This window comes from Bos taurus, chromosome 21 (assembly GCF_002263795.3).
Source record: "Bos taurus isolate L1 Dominette 01449 registration number 42190680 breed Hereford chromosome 21, ARS-UCD2.0, whole genome shotgun sequence".
In the NCBI taxonomy this organism is placed as follows: Eukaryota; Metazoa; Chordata; class Mammalia; order Artiodactyla; family Bovidae; genus Bos; species Bos taurus.
Window position 1 is genome coordinate 21,243,164 of NC_037348.1, and position 22,169 is coordinate 21,265,332.

General features: G+C 46.9%; 1 protein-coding gene across 2 annotated transcripts in view; it reads right to left on the reverse strand.

Moving 5' to 3' along the window:
• Positions 1-11,040: 11,040 nt before the first annotated feature.
• The window catches only part of AP3S2 (adaptor related protein complex 3 subunit sigma 2), a 41,075-nt gene continuing 29,946 nt past the window's right edge, over positions 11,041-22,169 (reverse strand). For both annotated transcript variants that reach the window (NM_001075376.1, XM_010816949.4), the window contains 2 exons: positions 14,279-14,386; positions 11,041-12,712 (listed from right to left, as the gene is read on the reverse strand). In NM_001075376.1, the coding sequence (NP_001068844.1) occupies positions 12,584-12,712; positions 14,279-14,386 (237 nt within the window). In that variant the 3' untranslated portion in view covers positions 11,041-12,583. The remainder of the gene's footprint in view (positions 12,713-14,278; positions 14,387-22,169) is intronic.

A 22,169-nucleotide genomic window follows, 5' to 3' on the forward strand; every position in this document is an offset into this window, starting at 1 on the left:
TCTTTTTAATGGTTGAGTGATACTCCATTGTGTATATGTATCACAGCTTTCTTATCCATTTGTCTGCTGATGGACATCTAGGTTGCTTCCATGTCCTGGCTATTATAAACAGTGCTGCGATGAACATTGGGGTACACGTGTCTCTTTCAATTCTGGTTTCCTCAGGGTGTATGCCCAGCAGTGGGATTGCTGGGTCATATGGCAGTTCTATTTCCAGTTTTTTAAGGAATCTCCACACTGTTCTCCATAGTGGCTGTACTAGTTTGCATTCCCACCAACAGTGTAAGAGGGTTCACTTTTCTCCACACCCTCTCCAGCATTTACTGTTTGTAGACTTTTGGATAGCAGCCATTCTGAGCTGAGTGGCGTGAAATGGTACCTCATAGTGGTTTTGATTTGCATTTCTCTGATAATGAGTGATGTTGAGCATCTTTTCATGTGTTTGTTAGCCATCTGTATGTCTTCTTTGGATAAATGTCTGTTTAGTTCTTTGGCCCATTTTATTATTGGGTCATTTATTTTTCTGGAATTGAGCTGCAGGAGTTGCTTGTATATTTTTGAAATTAATTCTTTGTCAGTTGCTTCATTTGCTATTATTTTCTCCCATTCTGAAGGCTGTCTTTTCACCTTGCTTATAGTTTCCTTCATTGTGCAAAAGCTTTTAAGTTTAATTAGGTCCCATTTGTTTATTTTTGCTTTTATTTCCATTACTCTGGGAGGTGGGTCATGGAGGATCCTGCTGTGATTTATGTCAGAGAGTGTTTTACCTATGTTTTCCTCTAGGAGTTTTATAGTTTCTGGTCTTACATTTAGATCTTTAATCCATTTTGAGTTTATTTTTGTGTATGGTGTTAGAGATTGGAAAAGAAGAAGTAAAACTCTCACTGTTTGCAGATGACATGATCCTCTACATAGAAAACCCTAAAGACTCCACCAGAAAATTACTAGAGCTAATCAATGAATATAGTAAAGTTGCAGGATACAAAATTAACACACAGAAATCCCTTGCATTCCTATACACTAACAATGAGAAAATAGAAAGAGAAATTAAGGTAACAATCCCATTCACCACTGCAACGAAAAGAATAAAATACTTAGGAATAAATCTGCCTAAAGAAACAAAAGACCTATATGTAGAAAACTATAAAACACTGATGAAAGAAATCAAAGAGGACACAAATAGATGGAGAAATATACCATGTTCATGGATTTGAAGAATCAATATAGTGAAAATGAGTATACTACTTAAAGCAATCTATAGATTTAATGCAATCCCTATCAAGCTACCAACAGTATTTTTCACAGAACTAGAACAAACAATTTCACAATTTGTATGAAAATACATAAAAACCTCGAATAGATAAGCAATCTTGAGAAAGAAGAATGGACCTGGAGGAATCAACCTGCCTGACTTCAGGCTATACTACAAAGCTGCAGTCATCAAGACAGTATGGTACTGGCACAAAGAAAGAAATATAGATCAATGGATAAATCCAGAGATAAATCCACAAATCCACACACCTATGGACACCTTATCTTTGACAAAGGAGGCAAGAATTTACAATGGAAAAAAGACAATCTCTTTAACAAGTGGTGCTGGGAAAACTGGTCAACCACTTGTAAAAGAATGAAACCAGAACACTTTCTAACACCATTTTTAATAATATTATTTTTTGGTTGTGTTGGGTCTTTGTTGCAGTGTGGACTTTTTTCCCCTCTCATTTCAGGGATCAGGGTCTACTCTAATTGCAGTGCACTGATTTCTCATTGCCATGGCTTCTCTTCATACCATGGGCTCTAGGGTGTGTGAGTTCAGTAGTTACAGATCCCAGGCTCTAGAGCACAGCCTCAGTAGTTGCACATGGGTTTAGTTGCTCTTCAGCATGTGGAATCCTCCTGCATTGGGGATCTAACCCATATCTCCTGCATTGGCATGTGGACTCTACCACTGAGCCACCAGGGAAGCCCTGTATGTTATTTTTTAAATAGAAATATATCAAGCCTAGAGAAAAAAAAAAAATCATAAATGAACTTCAGTGAAGCTTCACAAAGAATACACTGTGAAACCAGCACCCAGTTGAAGAAAATGAGCATTCTCAGCATCAGGAACCCCACCCCAGCCCCTTCTTCTCTGTCTTTCTAGACCGACACCCACTGTCCTAGCTTCTAAAACCATTTTGCCTGTGTTTGAAGTGGCAATAAATGAACCCATACAACCTACATGGTTTTCGGCCTGGCTTTTTATGCCTGGCGTTGTGTTTCTTAGATATCTCCACATTGTTATACGTAGTTGTAGTTCTTTCTTGTGGTTTTGTAGTATTCCAGGGTACTTATTTATTCATGTAGTCCCTTTTTAAATTTTTTTTTTTAATGTGGACCAATTTTTAAATCTCTATTGAATTTGTTGCAATACTGCTTCCGTTTTTTTATGTTTTGGTTTTTTGGCCATGATGCATGTGTGATCTTAATTCCTTGACAAGGGATGGAACTTGTGCTCCCTGCGTTGGAAGTGTGGAGTCTTAACCACTGGACTGCCAGGAAGGGCCCATGTATTCCCTTTTTGATGGGCATCTGGCTATACCCAGTTTTTGGTGATTATGCATAGCACTGCTATTAATGTTTTTTGTCCCTGTCTTCCAGAGGACATGCACACTCGCTTGGCATCAGTGAGTCATAGGATAAGCATGCACTAACTCCAGTGGACTCCACCAGTTTCCCACCAGCTGTGTACAGGGTTCTGGATTAACTGCTAATCCCTAGGACAACCCTCTGCATGTAATGTGGTGGGCAGTGGCGTCTCTTCCCCGATAGCTCAGCGAGCTCCCCACTGTGTGATGCTGGGCCAGCCCCTCTACTTGCTGACCAGGTGGAGCAGAGCGGTGGAGCAGAGCAGTGCCTCTGATCCACCAATCAAAGGTACTGCTAGGAGTCTGTCTCTTCAAGGAAGGCCAGCAGGGTCTGCAGCCCCAGGGCCAGTGCTGGCGATGCTGGTGGCATACTCCCGAGCATAGTCTTCCTTGTGACCTGGTCAGCTGTTTTAGGCTTTCCATCCTCCTGCTGAGCCTCCTCAATAACCCTTTAGTAAGCTTCTGGGTCAGTTCTATTGTTTGTAATCAAGAACTTTGACTGATTCAAGGAAGCTGTTTTAATCCTGTTTCAGAGATGAGGAAACTGAAGCAGAGAGAGGTTAGGTATGTTGCCCAAGGCCACAGCTGGCAAGTGGTGAATCCAGGATTCAAACCCAGTTTACCTTCCACTTGGGGCTTTCTTTACATCTCCATGATAAGGGTGTTCTCATACACTATTCTTACAACTAGGAAGAAAGTGAAAGTTGCTCAAGTTGTGTCCGACTCTTTGTGACCCTGAATTCTCCAGGCTAGAATACTGGAGTGGGTAGTCTTTCCCTTCTCCAGGGGGTCTTTCCAACCCAGGGACTGAACCCAGGTCTCCCGCATTGCAAGCGGATTCTTTACCAGTTGAGCCACAAGGGAAGTCCAAGAACACTGGAGTGGGTAGCCTATTCCTTCTCCAGTGGATCTTCCCGACCTAGGAATCGAACCGGGGTCTCCTGCATTGCAGGTAGATTCTTTACCAACTATCAGGGAAGAAGCAGGCACTAAATGACACATTCAGGCTCACATGGGGAATCAAGAAACCAGGCCCCAAGACTCCCTCCCACAGAGCCCCCAAGCCTGGAGTGAGTGTGGAGCTCTCTCTCTTCATGCACGTTGAGAGAGAAACAGAGGTGTTCATTCATTCACTCACGAACAATCATTTAACTGGCAGCAAAAGTGGGTCAGGTGCTGTGGTAGGCACAGCAAAAATAGCAGCAAAAAACAGTTCAAAAAAAAAAAGAGTTTGACGTTACAAACATGATGATGTCAGTTTGACAAGCGCTGTGAGAAACAGGGAAGGAGAGCAGGGAAGGTCTGAGAGCAACATTTGTGCGAAGACTCTCCTGAAGTGAGGGAGTGAGGAAGGCCTGAAGACAGGCAGAGGGGATGGCCAGGACCAAAGCCTGCCCTGGCCTGGACTCTGAGGCCTCTGGGACCACAGGAACCCAGAGCAGCTCAACGGGGTGGGGCTGGGATGGAATGGGTGACTTGAAAGGAAACGATTGTCACCCTGAGCACTGTGGCTCAGGGAGGGGCCTGACAGGGAGAGTCTGCTGCCACGGGCTGCCAACCTGTGCCAAGTAACTTGCAATGCCAGGTGGTATTACCGTATCACTTGCTAGTTTGGCACAGACCTTGGCCCCAGGGATTCCTTCTAATCTTGTAATGTCATCGTGTACTTTAAACAATGGATGGGTTGGTTGACACTTCCTAGAGTCCAGGCAGGGGGCCAGTTGGTGGAAAAGAGGCAGGTAGAGGCTGGGGGAACTCAGCAAAAAAAAAAAAAGAAAAAAAGAGGGAATTTCAACAGAAAACACCCAGAAGTGCCCAGGCCAGCATCTGAGTGGGAGCCACTTCCCGGTGGAGCAGCTGTACCTGCTGGACACACAAAAGAAGTTCCAGAAAAGCTGGCTCAGCACTCAGCGGATCAAATCCTACCTTGCCTCAGTTTGAATAAGCTCTTTCCTAGCAAGAAAGGCTTACCTCCCAGGCCACGCATGTTGCCATCTATGGTGTGCAGCTACCCTCTGCCTGCCAGCCAGAGTGAGATTAGTGAGGTCTATGGCCAGCTGAGGAGCCACTTGGAGGCTTGGAAAGGGGGCCCAATGTCAAGTGCTCGGGTCTGGGTGGCTAGAGGAAAACTTCACTCCCAGGTTGCCCAGGGCCAAGGCAGTGACCTTCTGCAATGGGTGCTCTGGCTTGCAGCTATCTCCTGACCTCCAGTTTCACTGCCAGTTCATAAGGGTTGAGGGATGGGGTATGAGAAGGTTCTTTGTCCCTCCCACCTCAGGACCCAAGCAGGAAGAGGCACGCTGAGTCACCAAGCCACAACTGCAACAACCAGGCCCCACGCAGGCCAGCAGAGGATGGAGCTGCTCCTCTCTGTTGCCACAGGAGAGGCAGAAGCATCATGGACCACCAGTAGCATCGCCAAGCCCTGGTCTGGTAGCTCCACTTGTCAGTGCCTGAGCCAGGCCTAGTTGGTAGATTTTTTTTTTTTTATGTTAGATGTTTTATTTATATACATGATATAATAACATACATGTCTTTTGCAATTTTCATTTCATTCAACACTCATATTATGTTTTGGAAATTTATCCATAATTACATATAATTATGAGTATATATGTGACTCGTATTTATGAATTGTGTATAATTATATATATAATAATGGAATACATTCATTAAACTTTTCTGTAGTGTGCCATTAATATGAATATGTCATGAATTATTTCTTTTTTCCTCTAGTTTTAACTTTTTTTAAAAATTTTTATTTTTAAACTTTACATAATTGTATTAGTTTTGCCAAATATCAAAATGAATCCACCACAGGTATACATGTGTTCCCCATCCTGAACCCTCCTCCCTCCTCCCTCCCCATACCATCCCTCTGGGTCGTCCCAGTGCACCAGCCCCAAGCATCCAGTATTGTGCATCGAACCTGGACTGGCAACTCGTTTCATACATGATGTTTTACATGTTTCAATGCCATTCTCCCAAATCTTCCCACCCTCTCCCTCTCCCACAGAGTCCATAAGACTGTTCTTTACATCAGTGTCTCTTTTGCTGTCTCGTACACAGGGTTATTGTTACCATATTTCTAAATAGTTGGTAGATATTTTGAATATCATCTGAGCCTGAAGAGTCCGTGGATCCCGTCCTTGAGAAACTTACCTGGCTCCCTTTCTCAGCTGCCACTAAGGTGCGGAGTCCCTCGGAGGAAGCTTGGGTCGTGCTGCAGTGAGGCCCTCACTTCACCCAGTACCCAGCACCTGCCCAGCAGTGCCTGCCTCACGTTTGCTTGTATCGTGGCCTCCATCTTGAAGCTCGCCTGCATCTAACTTGGCCCTCACCCTGCACAATGAGGTGACGGTCATGGAGGAGCAATGCCCTCATTAAGCGGCTGGTGTAAACATTGACCCTTTCTGGCCAGGATGGTTTGCCAAGGCTCTGGCCAGTGTCGACACTCTGAACCTCATGTGCAGGGCAGGGGTTGGTGAGCTTGCCCAGTGCCTGGGGCTGCAGCTGCAGGAGTTCCCGCTGCCCCCAACATCTGAGAAGACAGCTGAGAAAGAGGGGCCTGAGGAGTCTGATCATGACATGGGCTTTGGGCTTTTGACTAAACCTCTTTTGTAACATGTTTGATATAAAAAGCCGAACTCTTACCAAAAAAATGAATAAAGTACAAATTGACCAGTACCTCCTCTTCTTATGCCAATGAAGTCACTCAGTCGTGTCCGACTGTTTGTGACCCCATGGACTGTAGCCTACCAGGCTCCTCCATCCATGGATTTTCCAGGCAAGAATACTGGAGTGGATTGCCATTTCCTTCTCCAGATTATGTCAGCTGTGCCTTTACTCCCTGGGTCTGTCAAAGGCATTTGTTATCACCAATACAGGAGATAACCTTCAATCTGCCCTCTTAGAGGTGTGGCCCCATCCTAGGTGCTCTCAGGAGTCCAGGCTGATATCAGTGTTGAAAAAAAAAGTCAGGTTGCTGCTGCTGCTAAGTGACTTCAGTAGTGTCCGACTCTGTGCAACCCCAGAGATGACAGCCCATCAGGCTCCCCCGTCCCTGGGATTCTCCAGGCAAGAACACTGGAGTGGGTTGCCATTGCCTTCTCAAATACGTGAAAGTGAAAAATGAAAGTAAAGACACTCAGTCGTGTCCGACTCTTAGCAACCCCATGGACTGCAGCCTACCAGGCTCCTCTGTCCATGGGATTTGCCAAGCAAGAATACTGGAGTGGGTTGCCATTGCCTTCTCAGGTTAGCTCCTGAGAAAGGCCAAAGCTCCCATGTCTCATGGGAAGCATGAAGTTCCTCTAGGACCCCAACTCTTGGCCAGGCCCGAACGGTCAGAGGTCCTCATCCCAGTCCTGGCCAAGTGCCAACTCCTGCCACTGTGCCTTCGGGGTCTCTCCATGGCCCTGACTCTGGGGGGGCGTGAGTTCCAGGCTGTGTCCCCCGCACTTCTGGTCCCACCAATCACACATTTGTTCTCTGGTGCCTTCAAACCCCTCATTGTAAGGGAGGCTTCACTTTCCAGATTCCACTGCTTCCCCTACCCCTACTTTATCCAGTGGTGGCCTCTAGATGTGGGTTTTCCTGGTGGCACAGACGGTAAAGAATTTGCAGTGCAGGAGACCTGGGTTCAATCCCTGGGTTGGGACGATCCCCTGATGAAGGGAAAGGCAACCTACACCTGTATTCCTGCCTGGAGAATCCCATGGACAGAGGAGCCTGGCGTGCTACAGTCCATGGGGTGCACTGCGAGGGCGGGGGGGACAGGCCATCAGGTTCTGTCCCCAGCAGCCATCTGTGGCCCCACCTTTGAGAGCTTCTGCCAGGACTCGAGCACCATGGACTTTGGTCTCTGCATCCCAGCACCACCAAACCTCTCCTAGCTAACTGCATCTACTTCAGTTCCCATTGCCTCTGCAAAAGCCCCAGTGGTGACAGCAGCCTGTGTTTACCGACTCTTCCGTGGTCTTCATCAATCCTCAGTTAACCCTCAAACACCTCCGGAGGCAGGAGTTATTGGCATCCTTTTATGGATGCAGATGCTGACCTTCCAAAGAAGGCTCTATACATCACAGAGATGGATTGTGACCCACGCTGTCAGGACCACCTTGTGGTCTAGACCCGCCCCACCAGGCTAACCACCCCTTCCCAGTTCCCTCATTCACTTCCCTGAGGGAACCTGGTGGAGGCAATGGCAGGACCAAGAGAGGCCATCTCTTAGTCTCCACTCCTTGGCGTCTCGCAAGGGTCCTTCCCACCGAGAGTCCTCCCTTGACTTGAAGCAGCTCCTATCTCAACTCTCCTCTCCATTACCTGGTCCCTCTCTACCGGCAGTTCCCAATGCCATTACCCAAAACACTGACTGAGCATGGGGCCCTCGGGAGCAGAAGCTATGAACGACTGGTAGAATGATGACCATTGGTCTCAACCGCTCACTCATTCCATAGTTATTTACTGATACATACCATGCACACTGTTCATAGCAGCTGGGACACAGAACTCAGCAGGAGAGACAAGAGCCCACCTTTGAGGGGCGTACATTCTAGTAGGGGAGGTGCAAACGAACAGCTCTAACACACAGGACATCAGAGTCCCGTGGAAAACGGGGTGGGCTGGGAGGCCCTGCCTCACTACAGAGGACGGCTGGGGGTAGAGGGCTGGGGTCAACCACCAAGGTCAAAGGGAACAGAACTCAGGAAAGTACACTCTGTTTTGGTAATAAAACTGCAGGGGCTTTTGTTTCCTCATCTTTTAAATTGGAAACACTTGTCGCTACCAGGGATTGGGGTGGGAGGTGCTCAGTGGTTTGGGGGAACTGAGTGGGAGTTTGGCTTAAAGCCTTTCCTTATTTTTTGGACCACATGAATGTACTGAAATAGGAAAGAATCTTTTCAGAAACAGTAATCACTTCCATGAACTGTTTCTTAAAGGAGGCCTGTCCATCTGCTAACTGCTGCCAGCACCGCAGATGTAGGATCCCCAGTGCTCCCTGGCCGGCATCAACTTAATCTCGAGGTCAGCTGTTTGTTAGCCTGTGGCACCAGGCTCACAATGACCACAGTGAGATGGACACCCTTCTGGTGGCAGGGAGGAGACTTGGGAAGCTGACGGCCAGGATGTTTGCTAGCAGCCAACATCCTCCTCCCAGGGTCTTGCCCATCCCTAAGAGGCTGTCTCCTGGCTATCAATCTCTCCTGATCTTTATCTTAGGTCACCAATCACTGCTGCACCCCATCTGGAAACCCACAGACCACACTGACATCCCTTACAAAATACTGGTCCACAAGACAGGATTTAGCCAGCACCCTGGTTTCAGCCTAACTCTCTTGCTTTCTTCTCTGGTGAAGCTGGGGCCCTAGAGGGCTTCCCTGGGCTGGCTCCATGGAGCTGGAGGTGGTGGGGACAAAAGGCTGGCTCTGTCAGTGGCAGAGGCCTGAGTAACAAGGACTTGAGAAGATTCAAGATATCCTAACAGTCCTCAATGTGACAAGCACAGGGCCATGACCAGGCGTAGCAGAACAGGGGGTCATTAGGTACGCTGCGTGGACTGAATGCTTGGTGGTGGTGTTCGGCCGCTGAGTCATGTCTGACTCTTTGTGACCCCATGGACTGCAGCACGCCAGGCTTCCCTGTCCTTCGTCTCCTGGAGTTTGCTCAAACTCATGTCCATCGAGTTGGTGATGCCATCCATCTCACTGTCCTCCCTCAGATTCATATGCTGACATTCAGTTCTCTATGTGCAAGTATCTGGAGACAGGGCCTTTGAGAGGTAATTAGGTTTGGGTGACATCATGAGGGGGCACCCCGACGGTCAGTATGGTGCCTTTATACGGGGATGGAGCCCAGGGCTTTCTCTTCAACATGTGAGGACAGAGCAAGGATATGGCCTTCTGGGAAACAAGAAGTTGGTCCACACTAGGCACCAAATCTGCCAGCACCTTGACCATGACTAGCCTCTGGAACTGTGAGACATCGTTCTTTAAGCTACCCGGCCTATGGTATTTTTGAGATAGAAGCTTGAAGACAGGCTGTTTGGAGCAGGGACAGCAGGGCACAGTAGGGTCAGCTGGGCTTGGGAGACGAGTTACTGTCTGCTAAATACTCCATGCAACACAAAGTCACTGACTCCAGTCTCCACATTCAGGCTGCCAGATGCAACCTGAGCATTAGACACAGCAGAGACAGCTGCAGGGGCCAGAGCCTCTTTTCTCTCTATCTTTGGGGGCCTAGAACTGGCCTGGCACTTAGAAATTGAATGATGGAAGAATATGAGTTTTATTAGTGGCAGTGAGCACTGAAAACCCAGTGTTCTATACCACTTTAGGAAATCCTCAGTGTGAGACACGCAGGGCCAAGGACCCCCAAATTCAAACCTAGCCCCTTTACACAACTGACGTCTCTCAGCAGCAATATCTGTGTCCCTCTCCGAAAAAAGGCCAATAAGGATTTCCTTATTATTAAAGTTTATGGCTTTGCTGATACCAGGCCAGAAAGGTTGATTTACAGGCAACCTCAAGTAGCTAATGAACAATTACTGTGGCTCATCCAAAGGGATCAAGTGTTCCACACCACAGACCAGGCTCAAGTTCTATGTCATTTTTTAGAGGCAGTGCAAGGGATGAGGCTGGAATTTCCACTGCTGGAGTCTCCAGACCAGTCAATGGTTTGGGGGAAATCACTGGTTTCTGGCAGGCAAGACATTCAGAGTATCCCAGGAAATCCAGGACATGTGGCTGTGCCGTAGCAATGCAATGGGCCATAAAGCAAACAAGAAAAACAACTTGGTGAGTGTACACATGGCTGATTCACACCTGAAGCTAACACAACACTGTAAATCACCTATACTCCAGTAAAAATTCTAAAAAGGAGAAGAGACTTGGTTCTAGCTTTGTGACCCTCAACATGACACCCTGGGCTTCGGTTTCCTCATCAGGTCACTGCAGGCATGTGGAGGACCTTCTAGTTCTTATACTCTTTCATGCTTTCACTGGCTACTTTAGAAAACCAAACCTGTTTTAATCACAGCTTCTGAGAAGCTATCTACAAATTTTGAGGTTTCCTTATCCATAACAAAGAAAATAAAATTGGGAGAAGCCATTTTGAGCAGCGGGAAAAAAAAATGAACCATGGACTTGGGCAGTCAGTCTCAACTCTTAGCTCTGTGTGACCTAAAGCAAGTTACTTGACCCCTCTGAGTCTTACTTTCTTGACCTGCAGAATGAGAGATATTAATGTCTGTTGTAAGGACTGCGGAAGGATCTTGCTCATGCCATCTTACAGAAAGTATCAAATAAATAACATTTTCCTACTTCACTTTAAGCAAATTATGAAAGAGGAATGTGAACAGGCTGAAATGTCTGTTAAAAAAAAAATGAAAACTTTTTAAAAGAACATCAGAGGCTTTGACATTGGATAGATAATATTTACTTACATTTCCCTCTTCCCACATAAGAGCGTCTATCTTCTGAGCAACACTGCCCATCTCTGAGGTTATTGGGAGAGGTTCCAAAAGACTGAAGTTAAGAGGCTACAGGGAATAAAGGACACCCACCACAGGAAGCACTGTTCAAAGCGGGAGAAGACGTGACCTGACACATGGTCTCGGTGGGCACACCTCAGACAGGCTCTGTGACATCAGGAGGCCTGAGGAAACAGTCTGGGCCACAGCCAGCAGGCACGAGAAGTCCCCAGGCTGGGAGACTTAACAGCATGGTACAGCGAGCTCCCTAACCTCAAGGCAGCTCAACAAGGCACCTGAGCCTGGCCCCAAGGCAGTGCAGGGGTAAGAGGCGCTCCGAGGAGCAGCTCCAGCTCTAAGATAACCAACCACAGGCACAAAGACCCTCACCACATGGAAAATATTTACAGGTTTCCACAGTGAGCTCTAGTGAACTGTCACCTTAGGGCACAGGGCGAGCCCAGAGCAAGCTCAGGGAGGGACCCTCTGAACGTGGGGAAAAGATGCTGTGCTGCCACAGGTCTCAGCCAGCACGCTCCCTGTGTCCCCAGGTCCAGAACAGGGGGCCCCGGCACAGGCTCTCATGCTCCACAAGCTGGTGCAGACTGCAGTGGCTTTCCACCCAGAGAGCACCCATCATTCAGAACACAGCAATGGACCCATCTGCTCCTCGGGAGGAGAATGTATTTTAAACCTGGAACAGTCACAATTCTGAGATGTTCCACATGTTGTCAACTTTGCCTTCTACAGACATGGGGCCCCACCCCTTTGACGGGACCCGCTCTGGCTGTGGGAGGTACCCTCCCTATGGGCAGAAGTGTGCAGGCAGGCAAGCAACAGGCTTACAATTTGGACTGTGTCCTGTAAACACACAGCTAGGCTAGCAGAGCTGGAATTGTGGCTGTGGGGAACGTAGGTGGGGTGAGAAGACTGGGCTGTGCCCAAGGATTCTAGGTGTGCCAACCCTAGGAGAGCCAGCAGGCTACTCTGGATCACCTTCAATTCCTGTCCTTGTTTGCCATGCACCATGTTTCCAGATCTAGAGGGTCAATCCGTTCCCAGCTACAGCACCTCGCCATCACAGTCAATGCTGCAGGATTTCAGGGAGCCTTCAACTCAAGGTTGAAGCCTCGAGTCAGCACACATCCTCGTGGGGGGTTCTGGGATTGGGGTGGGGAGAGGGCTCTCCCTACAGTCCCCAATCCCTGGGAGTGGCTGCACACAGGAGGGAAAGGGGGCGTGTGACTCGGGCACCTGACCCCCACTGAGGTAGCCAGGGCCCCTCACATCCACAGTCGCCGTGTCCGAGAGATGGGCAAGGCCGCACACGTGAGAAGGCTGGCAGTGGACACAGGGCTCTTTCCTGCTCCAGGACAGTGGGGGCCAGGGCCCGAGGCTGGACTCCTTGAGGGCGCAGAGCGGACTGTGCTGCAGGGCTGGCTAGGCTCTGCTGGCTCCAAGGACTCAGTTCGGCTGTCTTCCACTCTCAGACAAACTGGGACAGGTTGGGGACCTTGATGTTGAGATCGCCAATGTTGATGTTCCGGGGCATCTCTGGCAGGTTGATGTTCTTCACAGCGGACACCGCCCGGGCAGGTGCGGCTGAAAGGCCACCCTGCAGAGGTATAAAGGCGGCTGTGTGATAAACTCACTGTAATCTGCTTAATGTTTTCACAACAAAAAAACAAGTGAAAGAGGGAGAGAAAATGTCCAAACTGAGTACATGTAACTCAAGCTTTGATTTTTCCATCCTATACCTCAAAGGTGGCCAACACAACTCTTTAGGTCAGTGGGTCCCGCAGTAAAGGGGCCCACACTCTGCACCCCAGAACACGTGCTGTGTCTCGTGCAGTTTCCTGGCCCCAGCGCCCACAGTGCCTGGCACACAGGGGCTGCCCAACAGATGCCCGCTGAAATAACCAGCTCGGTTTAACCAAGTTGTCTTCAGTATCAGGGTCACTTTTCAGGTTACAAAACAAAAATACAACACTTTCCTCAAGAAACTGAAGACTCTTAACAGACGAGTGCAGTCACAGGGACATTCTTAATGGAAAAAGGAATGTCCCAGCTTAGGACAACTGCTTGCCAACTAATAACATGAGATGGAGAAGAGCTGGCTTTGGAAATGACATGTGGCCACAGACGGGGGAGGCCACAGAGGAGGTGGAGCACACACAGACACGGAAGGGCTGGAGACAGAGCAGGGTACCTGCGGTGAGCCCCAGCCCTCCAGCGGCCCAGGCGTGCGGAGAAGGGCAGAGCTGATGAGGACATTCTTAAAACCATTTCCTCCACTTTCAGGATCCTGACTCCAATCCCACCCTTGCCCAGCAAGTCTCTGTTTCTTCCAGTTTCCAAACCTCTGGCCTCTGACTCACTTACTATTCCTGGAAGCTTCCCAGCCTGCATTTCTAAGAGAACTCTAGTTGTCACAATAGCTGCGGTTTGGAAAAGCTTCTTCAGCAGGACTGCCAGTCCTCACAGAAAGAATCCCTGGTTTCGCAAGATCAAGCTCTGATACACAAAGTGGTGAAGTTCTTTAAGACCCTCAGATAACTACAGAGGTAATTTGTCGTGCTTGCTGTCCCATTTGTGAAGGTGTGTGCCGGTAACCTCTGCTCCCTGGTACTGCTGACGAAGGTGATGGAGAGACCTCAGGGGAACAGGGTAGAACGTACTGGGAGCATCTGTATCAGACAGCACTATCAGGGGGTGACCTGGGAGTAAGCTATTTTCAAACTCAGCCCAAACTCTACTGTAGCTTTTTATCAGGCTAACTGGAAACTGGCCACTCAGGTTTGACAGACACCACAAGAAGTGGCTGCTTGGAGCCAGACTCTCAGGCACACAAGCTAGGAAACCACACTGGAATCTGAGGTGATTCTGGGTCCCCCAGGGAACATGTGGTCATGAAAGGAGGAATTACAACCCACATAATCCCCCAAGCCAGAAGCGGTCTGCCTTCCTGTGCCACCTGGCTTTCCATTCACACTTTTAGCCTCATTCTCACCTGTTTAATCTTCGAACAACCAAATGAGTGTCAATTGAGTCAGGGAAAAAAAGAAGATGGAGCAGAAAATACTCCTAAGGTTCCACAATAATCCAACTCCACACAGCACCATTCCTCCCTCTGCCCAGGTCTTCTCTAACCAGCCACGGCAAAATTCCAGCAGTGTCTCACCTCGGACTTCTCCAGCCTGTTCTGGGCTTCAATCTGAGCCACGATCTCATTCATGTTTGTTTCCAGGACCATCCCACCCATCACCACCTCCTGAAGGATGTAGTGTACCTGCAGGGGAAGCAGAAGTGAGAAGGGTCAGAGCCCCTTGTGGTTTTGAGGCTGTGGCCCCAGAGCAAACCCTGTGGGCTCTCCTGCAGCAGCAGAGAGGCCAGACACGACACTGGCACCTGATGCGCAATGAACGCCTCCGCCCCGTGGATCACCCACCTCCCGGGTGAGGCCACATTTCAGTGTGTCAAGACACAGATGTCCCCCAGGACCAGTGGCAGGAGGGCCTGGCTACACTCAAGGCAAGGTGATGCTGCATGAAGTCAGACTGTGTGTAAATTTCAGCTCCACTATTTGTGAGCTGAGTGACCTTGGGCAAATGATCCTTTTAGTGCTTCAGGTTCCTTCCAGGACTGCGGTAAGGGCTGAATGTGATAAGCTGTATAAAGCACCTACGTGGTGCCTGGCACACACTGGGCTCTAAATAAATAATGATGGTTTTCATTATAAGTGTGATCATCATAAATACCAACTGGTATTCAACTAGCCCAGCTATGACAGAACAGTTCCTGTCTGCATACATTTCCATGTGAAATACGTTATCCTCCAGGCTTCATAAGCTAGGTCATAACAGGCCCATCCTCTGGCACCCTCCTCATATGTTCTAGCTTAGAGAGGAAACCAGGTTCAGCAGGAACACCTCTCTGGTCATGGGGCTCCCATGTGGGCCTTCCACCCAGCTCACAGTTCTCAGACTGCGGTGATGGTCGAGTACTGTGCTGATTCAGCAACTCTACACTATGCATGCAGGGAAGCTTTCATGGAGCCCCAGGTGGGTCAGGTCAGAGGTGCCCACTGGGGTATGTAAGGGCTGGTATGTCACATTTCACATCAAGTCATATCAACATGGCCTTCAAGGCACTTTAGTCAACTTGGAAAGAGACCACCTTGTATGGTCAACCAAGTGCCAAATTAGTGGGACAGCCCTACAGGAAGTCCAAGAGGGGAGACAGTGGTGGTCAGAGAGGCCAGAGCCAGCTTCACAGACAGTGAGAGACCTGAAGCTGGGCCTGACACCAGAGAAGCAGGGAGGAGGATTTCAGCTGGTGTACAGTCTGAGGCGCACCCGGGTCTGGCTGGAATGTCAGGTTTACACGCGAGAGAGGCTGAGAACAATGCTGAGGAGGTAGTTTGGGTCTAGGGCAAGGTCTCTCAAGCTGCCACTTGGGGCTGGAGAGTTCTCTGTGGTGGGGAGCTGCCCCGGGCACTGTGGCAGGTGGAGCAGCACTCCTGGTCTCTGTCCACTGGATTCCAGAGCACCCCTTCAGCTGAGACAACACAAGTGTCTCCAGGTATGGCCAAATGTCTGCAGGGGCAACAACCGTCTTCAGCTGAGACCACACTGGTCTAGACTAGACTAGACTGTGGAGGATTTGACGGCCAATATACTCCACAGTATGGAGAGTCAAGAAAAAAGACATGTCTGTGTGTCTGTGTACTTTTGACATATGAAGTTTACTGGCCCATCAGTTCTCCATGTTTTGTTCACAGTAAGTGGGGAAATACACTAACAGCTGCAACTAGAGTACTTCTGACCTTGAGGGAGGATACTAAAGCATACATTCAGATACAAATATGTTTCCCTACACTAATTAAGCCTTATTAACCACTTTTCTGTCTATACTCATATGAGGTGTTCTTATATTTTACACAATATGAACTATTTCATTATCTATATGCAAAGGAGATTTAATAGTGAAACTCTCATATACAGATAGTTTATAAAACATTAAACAAGCTGGTTTTAAAATTAGTCTCTGGGGAACTACACTGTTTATACTTCCCCATCAAGAAATAGGCTTCAGAAAACAGTATGATGTTTCCTTAAAAAATTAAACATAGAATTACCTTATTACTTCTGGGATTATCCTCAAAAGATTCAAAGAGCGATTTGTACACCTATCTTCACAGCAGCATTACTCACAATAGTCAAAAGTAGAAAGCAACCTAATCAATGAGTGAGCGGATAAATAAAATGTGGCATATACATGGCAATGGAATATTATTCAGCATTACAAGAAAATCTTGCAATGTGCTCCACCATGGATGAGCCTTGAGGACATCATGCTAAGTGAAATAAACCAGACATAAAAGGACAAATTCAGTATGGTTCCATTTATATAAGGTACCTAGTGGTCAAAATCATAGAGGCAGAAAGTAGAATGGTGACTGCCAGGAGCTGTGGGGACGAGGGAATGGGGATGCTCTTCAGTGGTATGCAGCTTCAGTTTTGCAAGAGAAAGAGCTCTAGAGATGGGCTGCACAAAAATGTGAACTCATTTAACACTACTGAACAGTACATTTAAAAATGAAGATAGTAAGCTTTATGTTATGTAAATGTTACCACAATTAAAAAATAGGGGTCTCTATACCTGTACTCCTAGTATTTATTCTTTGTAAAGAATGCCTTTTTCATGGGGGGAGTGGTACTTGTTGAGCATCTACTATGTGCTGAGCACTTTATATGTAACTTATTTTAACTTTATAACATCCACCTGAGGTAAACTGGTATGTGGAAACTAATACATGGAAAGTCAATAAACTGTCCCAACCTCACATATTTAGCAGGTCATATTTAGTGACCTGATCACTGAATCTAGGTCTGACTCCAGAGCTCATGTTTCCACCATACTTCCTCAAAATCCCAAACTGAGTCTTTTACTCTCTTCTTCTAAACATAGAGGAAGACTCTACATGGAATCGCTTTAGGACTTGCCTTTGGTGTGTCAAAGATAAAGCAGGAATTCTTCCATGTTTTCTTCCCAAGGCCTAGACCAATGCCCAGTGTGGAGTAGGCGTGCTGAATGAATAACAGGCTTTTCATAAATCTGAACAGAATCCTCCTTGGGCTTTAGTGCTTAAAAGATGGATAACAGTGTGGTGGAGAGGCTTCATGGGGAAGGTGTAGTAAAAGGCCTAACAGAGGATATAAGGGGACCAGTGGTTGGTTAATAGAAAACATTAGTCTGATTTGAACACTGCATTGTGAAGTCATAATTTTTAAATATTATTCAAAAAGGTATTCAAGTGCAAGAAGGAGAAATAAACAAAAATGCAAACTCCATTTTCAACAAACTGAAGATAACCATAATCCAAGGCTCCCAATTAAAAAGCAGAGACATCACTTTGCCCACAAAGGTCTGTTTAGTCAAAGCTATGGTTTTTCCAGTAGTCATGTATGGATGTAAGAGTCAGCTCATAAAGAAGGCTGAGCGCTGAAGAATTGAGCTTTTGAATTGTGGTGCTGGGAAAGACTCTATAGAGTCCCTTGGACAGCAAGATCAAACCAGTCAATTCTAAAGGAAATCAGCCCTGAATATTCATTGGAAGGACTGATGTTAAAGCTCCAATACTTTAGCCACCTGATGCGAAGAGCCAACTAAGTGGGTGTAAAAGCTGTCAAAAGCAGGGAGCCCAAGCAAGGGCTCCTTTCCTTTTGAAAAGAAAGGATGCTACAGAGAGAGGGCATGGGAGCTGGAGAGCTCAGGAAGGCCTGCAAAACATGCTTCTTGTAGGTGAAGGACACACCCTCTGTGACCCAATAGTTTCCTGATTTTTGGAAGATAAGCGCTTCCTTGGACCTGAAGTTGGGGCTAAATGAGAAATCATCCAAATGAGCTCTATTTTGCCTCACAGAGCTGGTCTCTGTGGAGCAGAGAGGGCAGTCTTTGCATGGTAGAAAAATCACAGATGTCCACCTCTCTTGGCTGGGTAGAAATAAAAGTAAAGAAACTCGGCTGGAACCTGAAATCATGAGAACAACTGCAGTCAACCTGGAACACAGACTTGGTACTTCCCCTAAACAGCATCCTGCAAATAGCTGGTCCCTGAAAAACCCACCTATTTAAAGATGAGTTATAAAAATGAAATCTGCATGGGATCTATATAAAGATACAACAAGAAAAAAATTAGGAAAGAAACAAGAAAACCAAAGGGCAGACTAAGACTACATGTCAGAAAAATGCTGTCATAGAGCACATAAAATGCAACAAAATATTTTACAGAATTGAAAAAAGAAAACTATGAAGCAAGAGCTCAAAGCCAAAGTGTAAGAGCTTATATGGGAGAAATGGAGACAAGAAGAGAAGACATAAATGGAAGGAAAAAAAAACACAGAGAAATGAAGAAGAATCTGGAAGGAAGAAAAGGGAGAAGAGACACTGCTAAAAACACAGGAAGGAGCAAAAAGGAGAGAAATTTTTAAAAAGCAAATAAAAGGAACCAGACAAAAAGAAGAGTTAACAGCAATAGGGAGAAAATAAGTTACAGAAGACAGCCAAGGAGATAAAACATAATGTAAAAGAGACCTGTAACATGGAACAGAAGAGGGATGTAAAGACTCAGCTCATAACTGCTGCTGCTACTGCTAAGTCGCTTCAGTCATGTCCGACTCTGTGCGACCCCATAGATGGCAGCCCACCAGGCTCCCCCGTCCCTGGGATTCTCCAGGCAAGAACACTGGAGTGGGTTGCCATTTCCTTCTCCAATGCATGAAAGTGAAAGTGAAGTCACTCAGTCGTATCCAACTCTTAGCGACCCCATGGACTGCAGCCTACCAGGCTCCTCCATCCATGGGATTTTCCAGGCAAGGGTACTGGAGTGGGGTGCCATTGCCTTCTCCTTCAGCTCATAAAGATGATGCAAAAATGTAATTCAAGATGTTCCCGAAAATGCACATTGCATTCCAGGGAAAAACTGACCCAGAACAGTCAGTGCTGAGACAGACCTTGAAGGTAAGGTTTCTCAATTTCCACAAGCAGGTGAAATGATCAAATCACTTAAAAGAGGGACACAAGCTTGAAAATTCCCACAGTAAAATTCAATGTTAGCAGAAAAAGGAGCAGTATTTACAAAAATTCCCAAGGAAAGAAAAGGTAACCTCAAGAATTTTACACCTAGGTGACCGTCAATTAAGAGTAACAGAAGAGAAATTCCTGTTTTGAAGAAAAAACTCTGCCAACCAAGAGGTGACTGGAAAAACCGTGGCAAAAAGACTGGCAGTGAGCACTGATTCCTTACTGGTAGGACTAAGATAAGTGGGGTTAGAGTGACAAGAGAATGTCAATGCTATATGCTTTGACAATGCAGAAAAACGAGAGCTAGTAGAATTAGGAAGATGGGGGGAAAAGAGGGAGGCAGCAGATTAGTAACACTGATTTCTCTACCCCAATGAAGAGCATTTAAAACCAACTACTCATGTAATAAAGATAGTTATTTTGACTTTGACTGTGACTTTTCCCTCAAAGTCCAAGCTTCTACTACAACCATCTACTACAGACACTACTCTGAGAGCCACCAAACTTTTGGTGTAGAGCCCACAGGATCTTTTCTACCGGTTAGACATCAGTGGGGGCTTCCCTGCCAGCTCAGCAGTAAAGAAGCCATCTACCAATGCAGGGAACACGGGTTCAACCTCCAGGTTGGGAAGCTCCCTCTGGAGAAGGAAACGGCAATGCACTCCAGTGTTCTTGCCTGGGAAATCCCATGGACAGAGGAGCCTGGTGGGCCACAGTCCACGGGGGTCACAAAGAGTCTGACACGACTTAGCAACTAAACAACGTCTATGCAATTTCTCTTGTATACACTTCACTCATAATGTATCATCTACAATTTCCAGTTTCTCTAAAGGAGAGGGAGGACTCAGATTTCTGTGAAACAGGAAGTACGGAATTTTTCTAGACTTTAGGAGTCCTCCTGCTCTGGTCTCCTTTAGTTATCCTGCCCAAACCAAGTTCAACTTCATTCCTCTTTTAAGTATCTTGCCTTTCCAAAGCAAGATAAGTTTTATAGAACAAATCTCTTTTCTCACGTATGGTTTATCTGTATATTATTAATTATGATAAATGACTTACCCACAATACCAATATAACTGGCATCAACAGGGCTGGAGCTATCACAACTGACCTTTGGTAACCACAGTGACTCATGTGGTGTCAACGAGTCAAGGATGAGCCACAGGGGATTAGCGCACGATGCCCAGGTTAACCTGACAAGTCGGTGAAGACCTTCTTTCACTGAACCTGCAGCGAACCATGGAAAGTGGGTGAGCTTTCTCTGAGTGGAGACAGAGGAGCCTTGAGAAAGTTGGAGGTTGCCAAGCATGAATGTGGGGAGAAGACAGTGGAGAATCAGCACCAAACTCATGTACCTAAAAAACTATAGGTAACAAATCATAAAGAATGGTTCTGACAAACGACACGAGCTGACTGATGGACTGAACTTGAGGATGCCAGAAGCAATAGGTAAAACCTCAGAGAACACTGAGAGTTAAAGATCGAATCAACAAAGGGAGGTAGAGGAAGAAGAAATCCAAAACCTGATCAGGGAGGGGGCACAAGAACAGAAGAAAGCAGACTTCTTCGAGAGTCCCCTCACAACAGTCAAAAAGTAGGAATGACTAGAAGTCAAGAGGTGTATAGCTCTGAAAAGCAATCTAACCTGTTATCAAGACTATTTCCCTCTCCCCTCCCCCCACACGTGGACATCTGTCTCCCATTTTTCTTTTCCAGGAAGCTGTCACATCACCCTCCCTCCAGAGGAGGTACCTGCTTCTATAACTGGTCCCGCTGGGCATCCAGTGTGGCCCCCTCTATTCTTTTCTGTCTGTATAAGCTAACTGTTTGAGGCCTTCCCCGTCTCATTCCCTAGAGGCAAGATGAAGGTCCTGACCTGAATGTAAGTTTGTACCCTGGGCTCTCTCAGAAGTTTTCCTGTGACCCAGTTTACTGATATAGAAAATAAGAAGAATAAATGTGGTGCATGCTGAGCATTCACTAGTGCTTAGGTATAGCTTTGGGACTCCTGGAAGGTGTGATTCTTCTGTTCTGAAGGACCTGAATCAGAGGTTCTGTGCCAACAAAGGCTTGGTAAGCAGTTGCACTGTGAAAATGCATAGAAAGGGGAAAACAGCCCTGGGAGGTATTAAAGGAGAGTTAAATGACTGTCTAACCTGCTGGGACTTCCTGATGGAAAGAAAGCACTTCTCTAATTGGAACAAGGGCTTATGGTGCTGCCGACTCTGCTGAGAACTGCTAATCCTAACCCTCACTACCTTCCACTATTCTTCATGCTGATCTTCTTAAGTAGTTCCATAAAAATCAGAGATTGCAAAAGGAGCCTTCCAAGATTTGAGGTGATGAACACCCAAGCCTTTGGTGAAGTAAATTCAAGAAAGACTGAAGACCTCTCCGGGCTGAGGCAATCACCTCTTCTCAGTGATACTGCTGTGTCCAGTATGCATCTCGCCCGAGGCACTCAGTTCAGTGCACTGTCATATTTTTCACTTGTCTGTTCTTCTCCTTGAAGGGAGACCTTCAGTTCAGTTCAGTCGCTCAGTTGTGTCCATTCTTTACAACCCCATGGACTGCAGCACGCCAGGCCTCCCTGTCCATCACGAACTCCCAGAGCTTACTCAAACTCATGTCCATCGATCAGTGATGCCATCCAACCATCTCATCCTCTGTCATCCCCTTCTCCTCCTGCCTTCAATTTTTCCAGCATCAGCGTCTTTTCCGTGAGTCAGTGCTTCACATCAGGGGGCTGAAGTATTGGAGCTTCAACATCAGTCTTTCCAATGAATATTCTGGGTTGATTTCCTTTAGGACTGACTGGTTTGATCTGCTCGCAGTCCAAGGGACTCTCAAGGGTCTTCTCCAATACCACAGTTCAAAAGCATCAATTCTTTGGTGCTCAGCTTTATTTATGGTCCAACTCTCACAACCATACATGACTACTGAAAAAAAACATAGCTTTGACTAGACGGACCTTTGTTGGCAAAGTAATG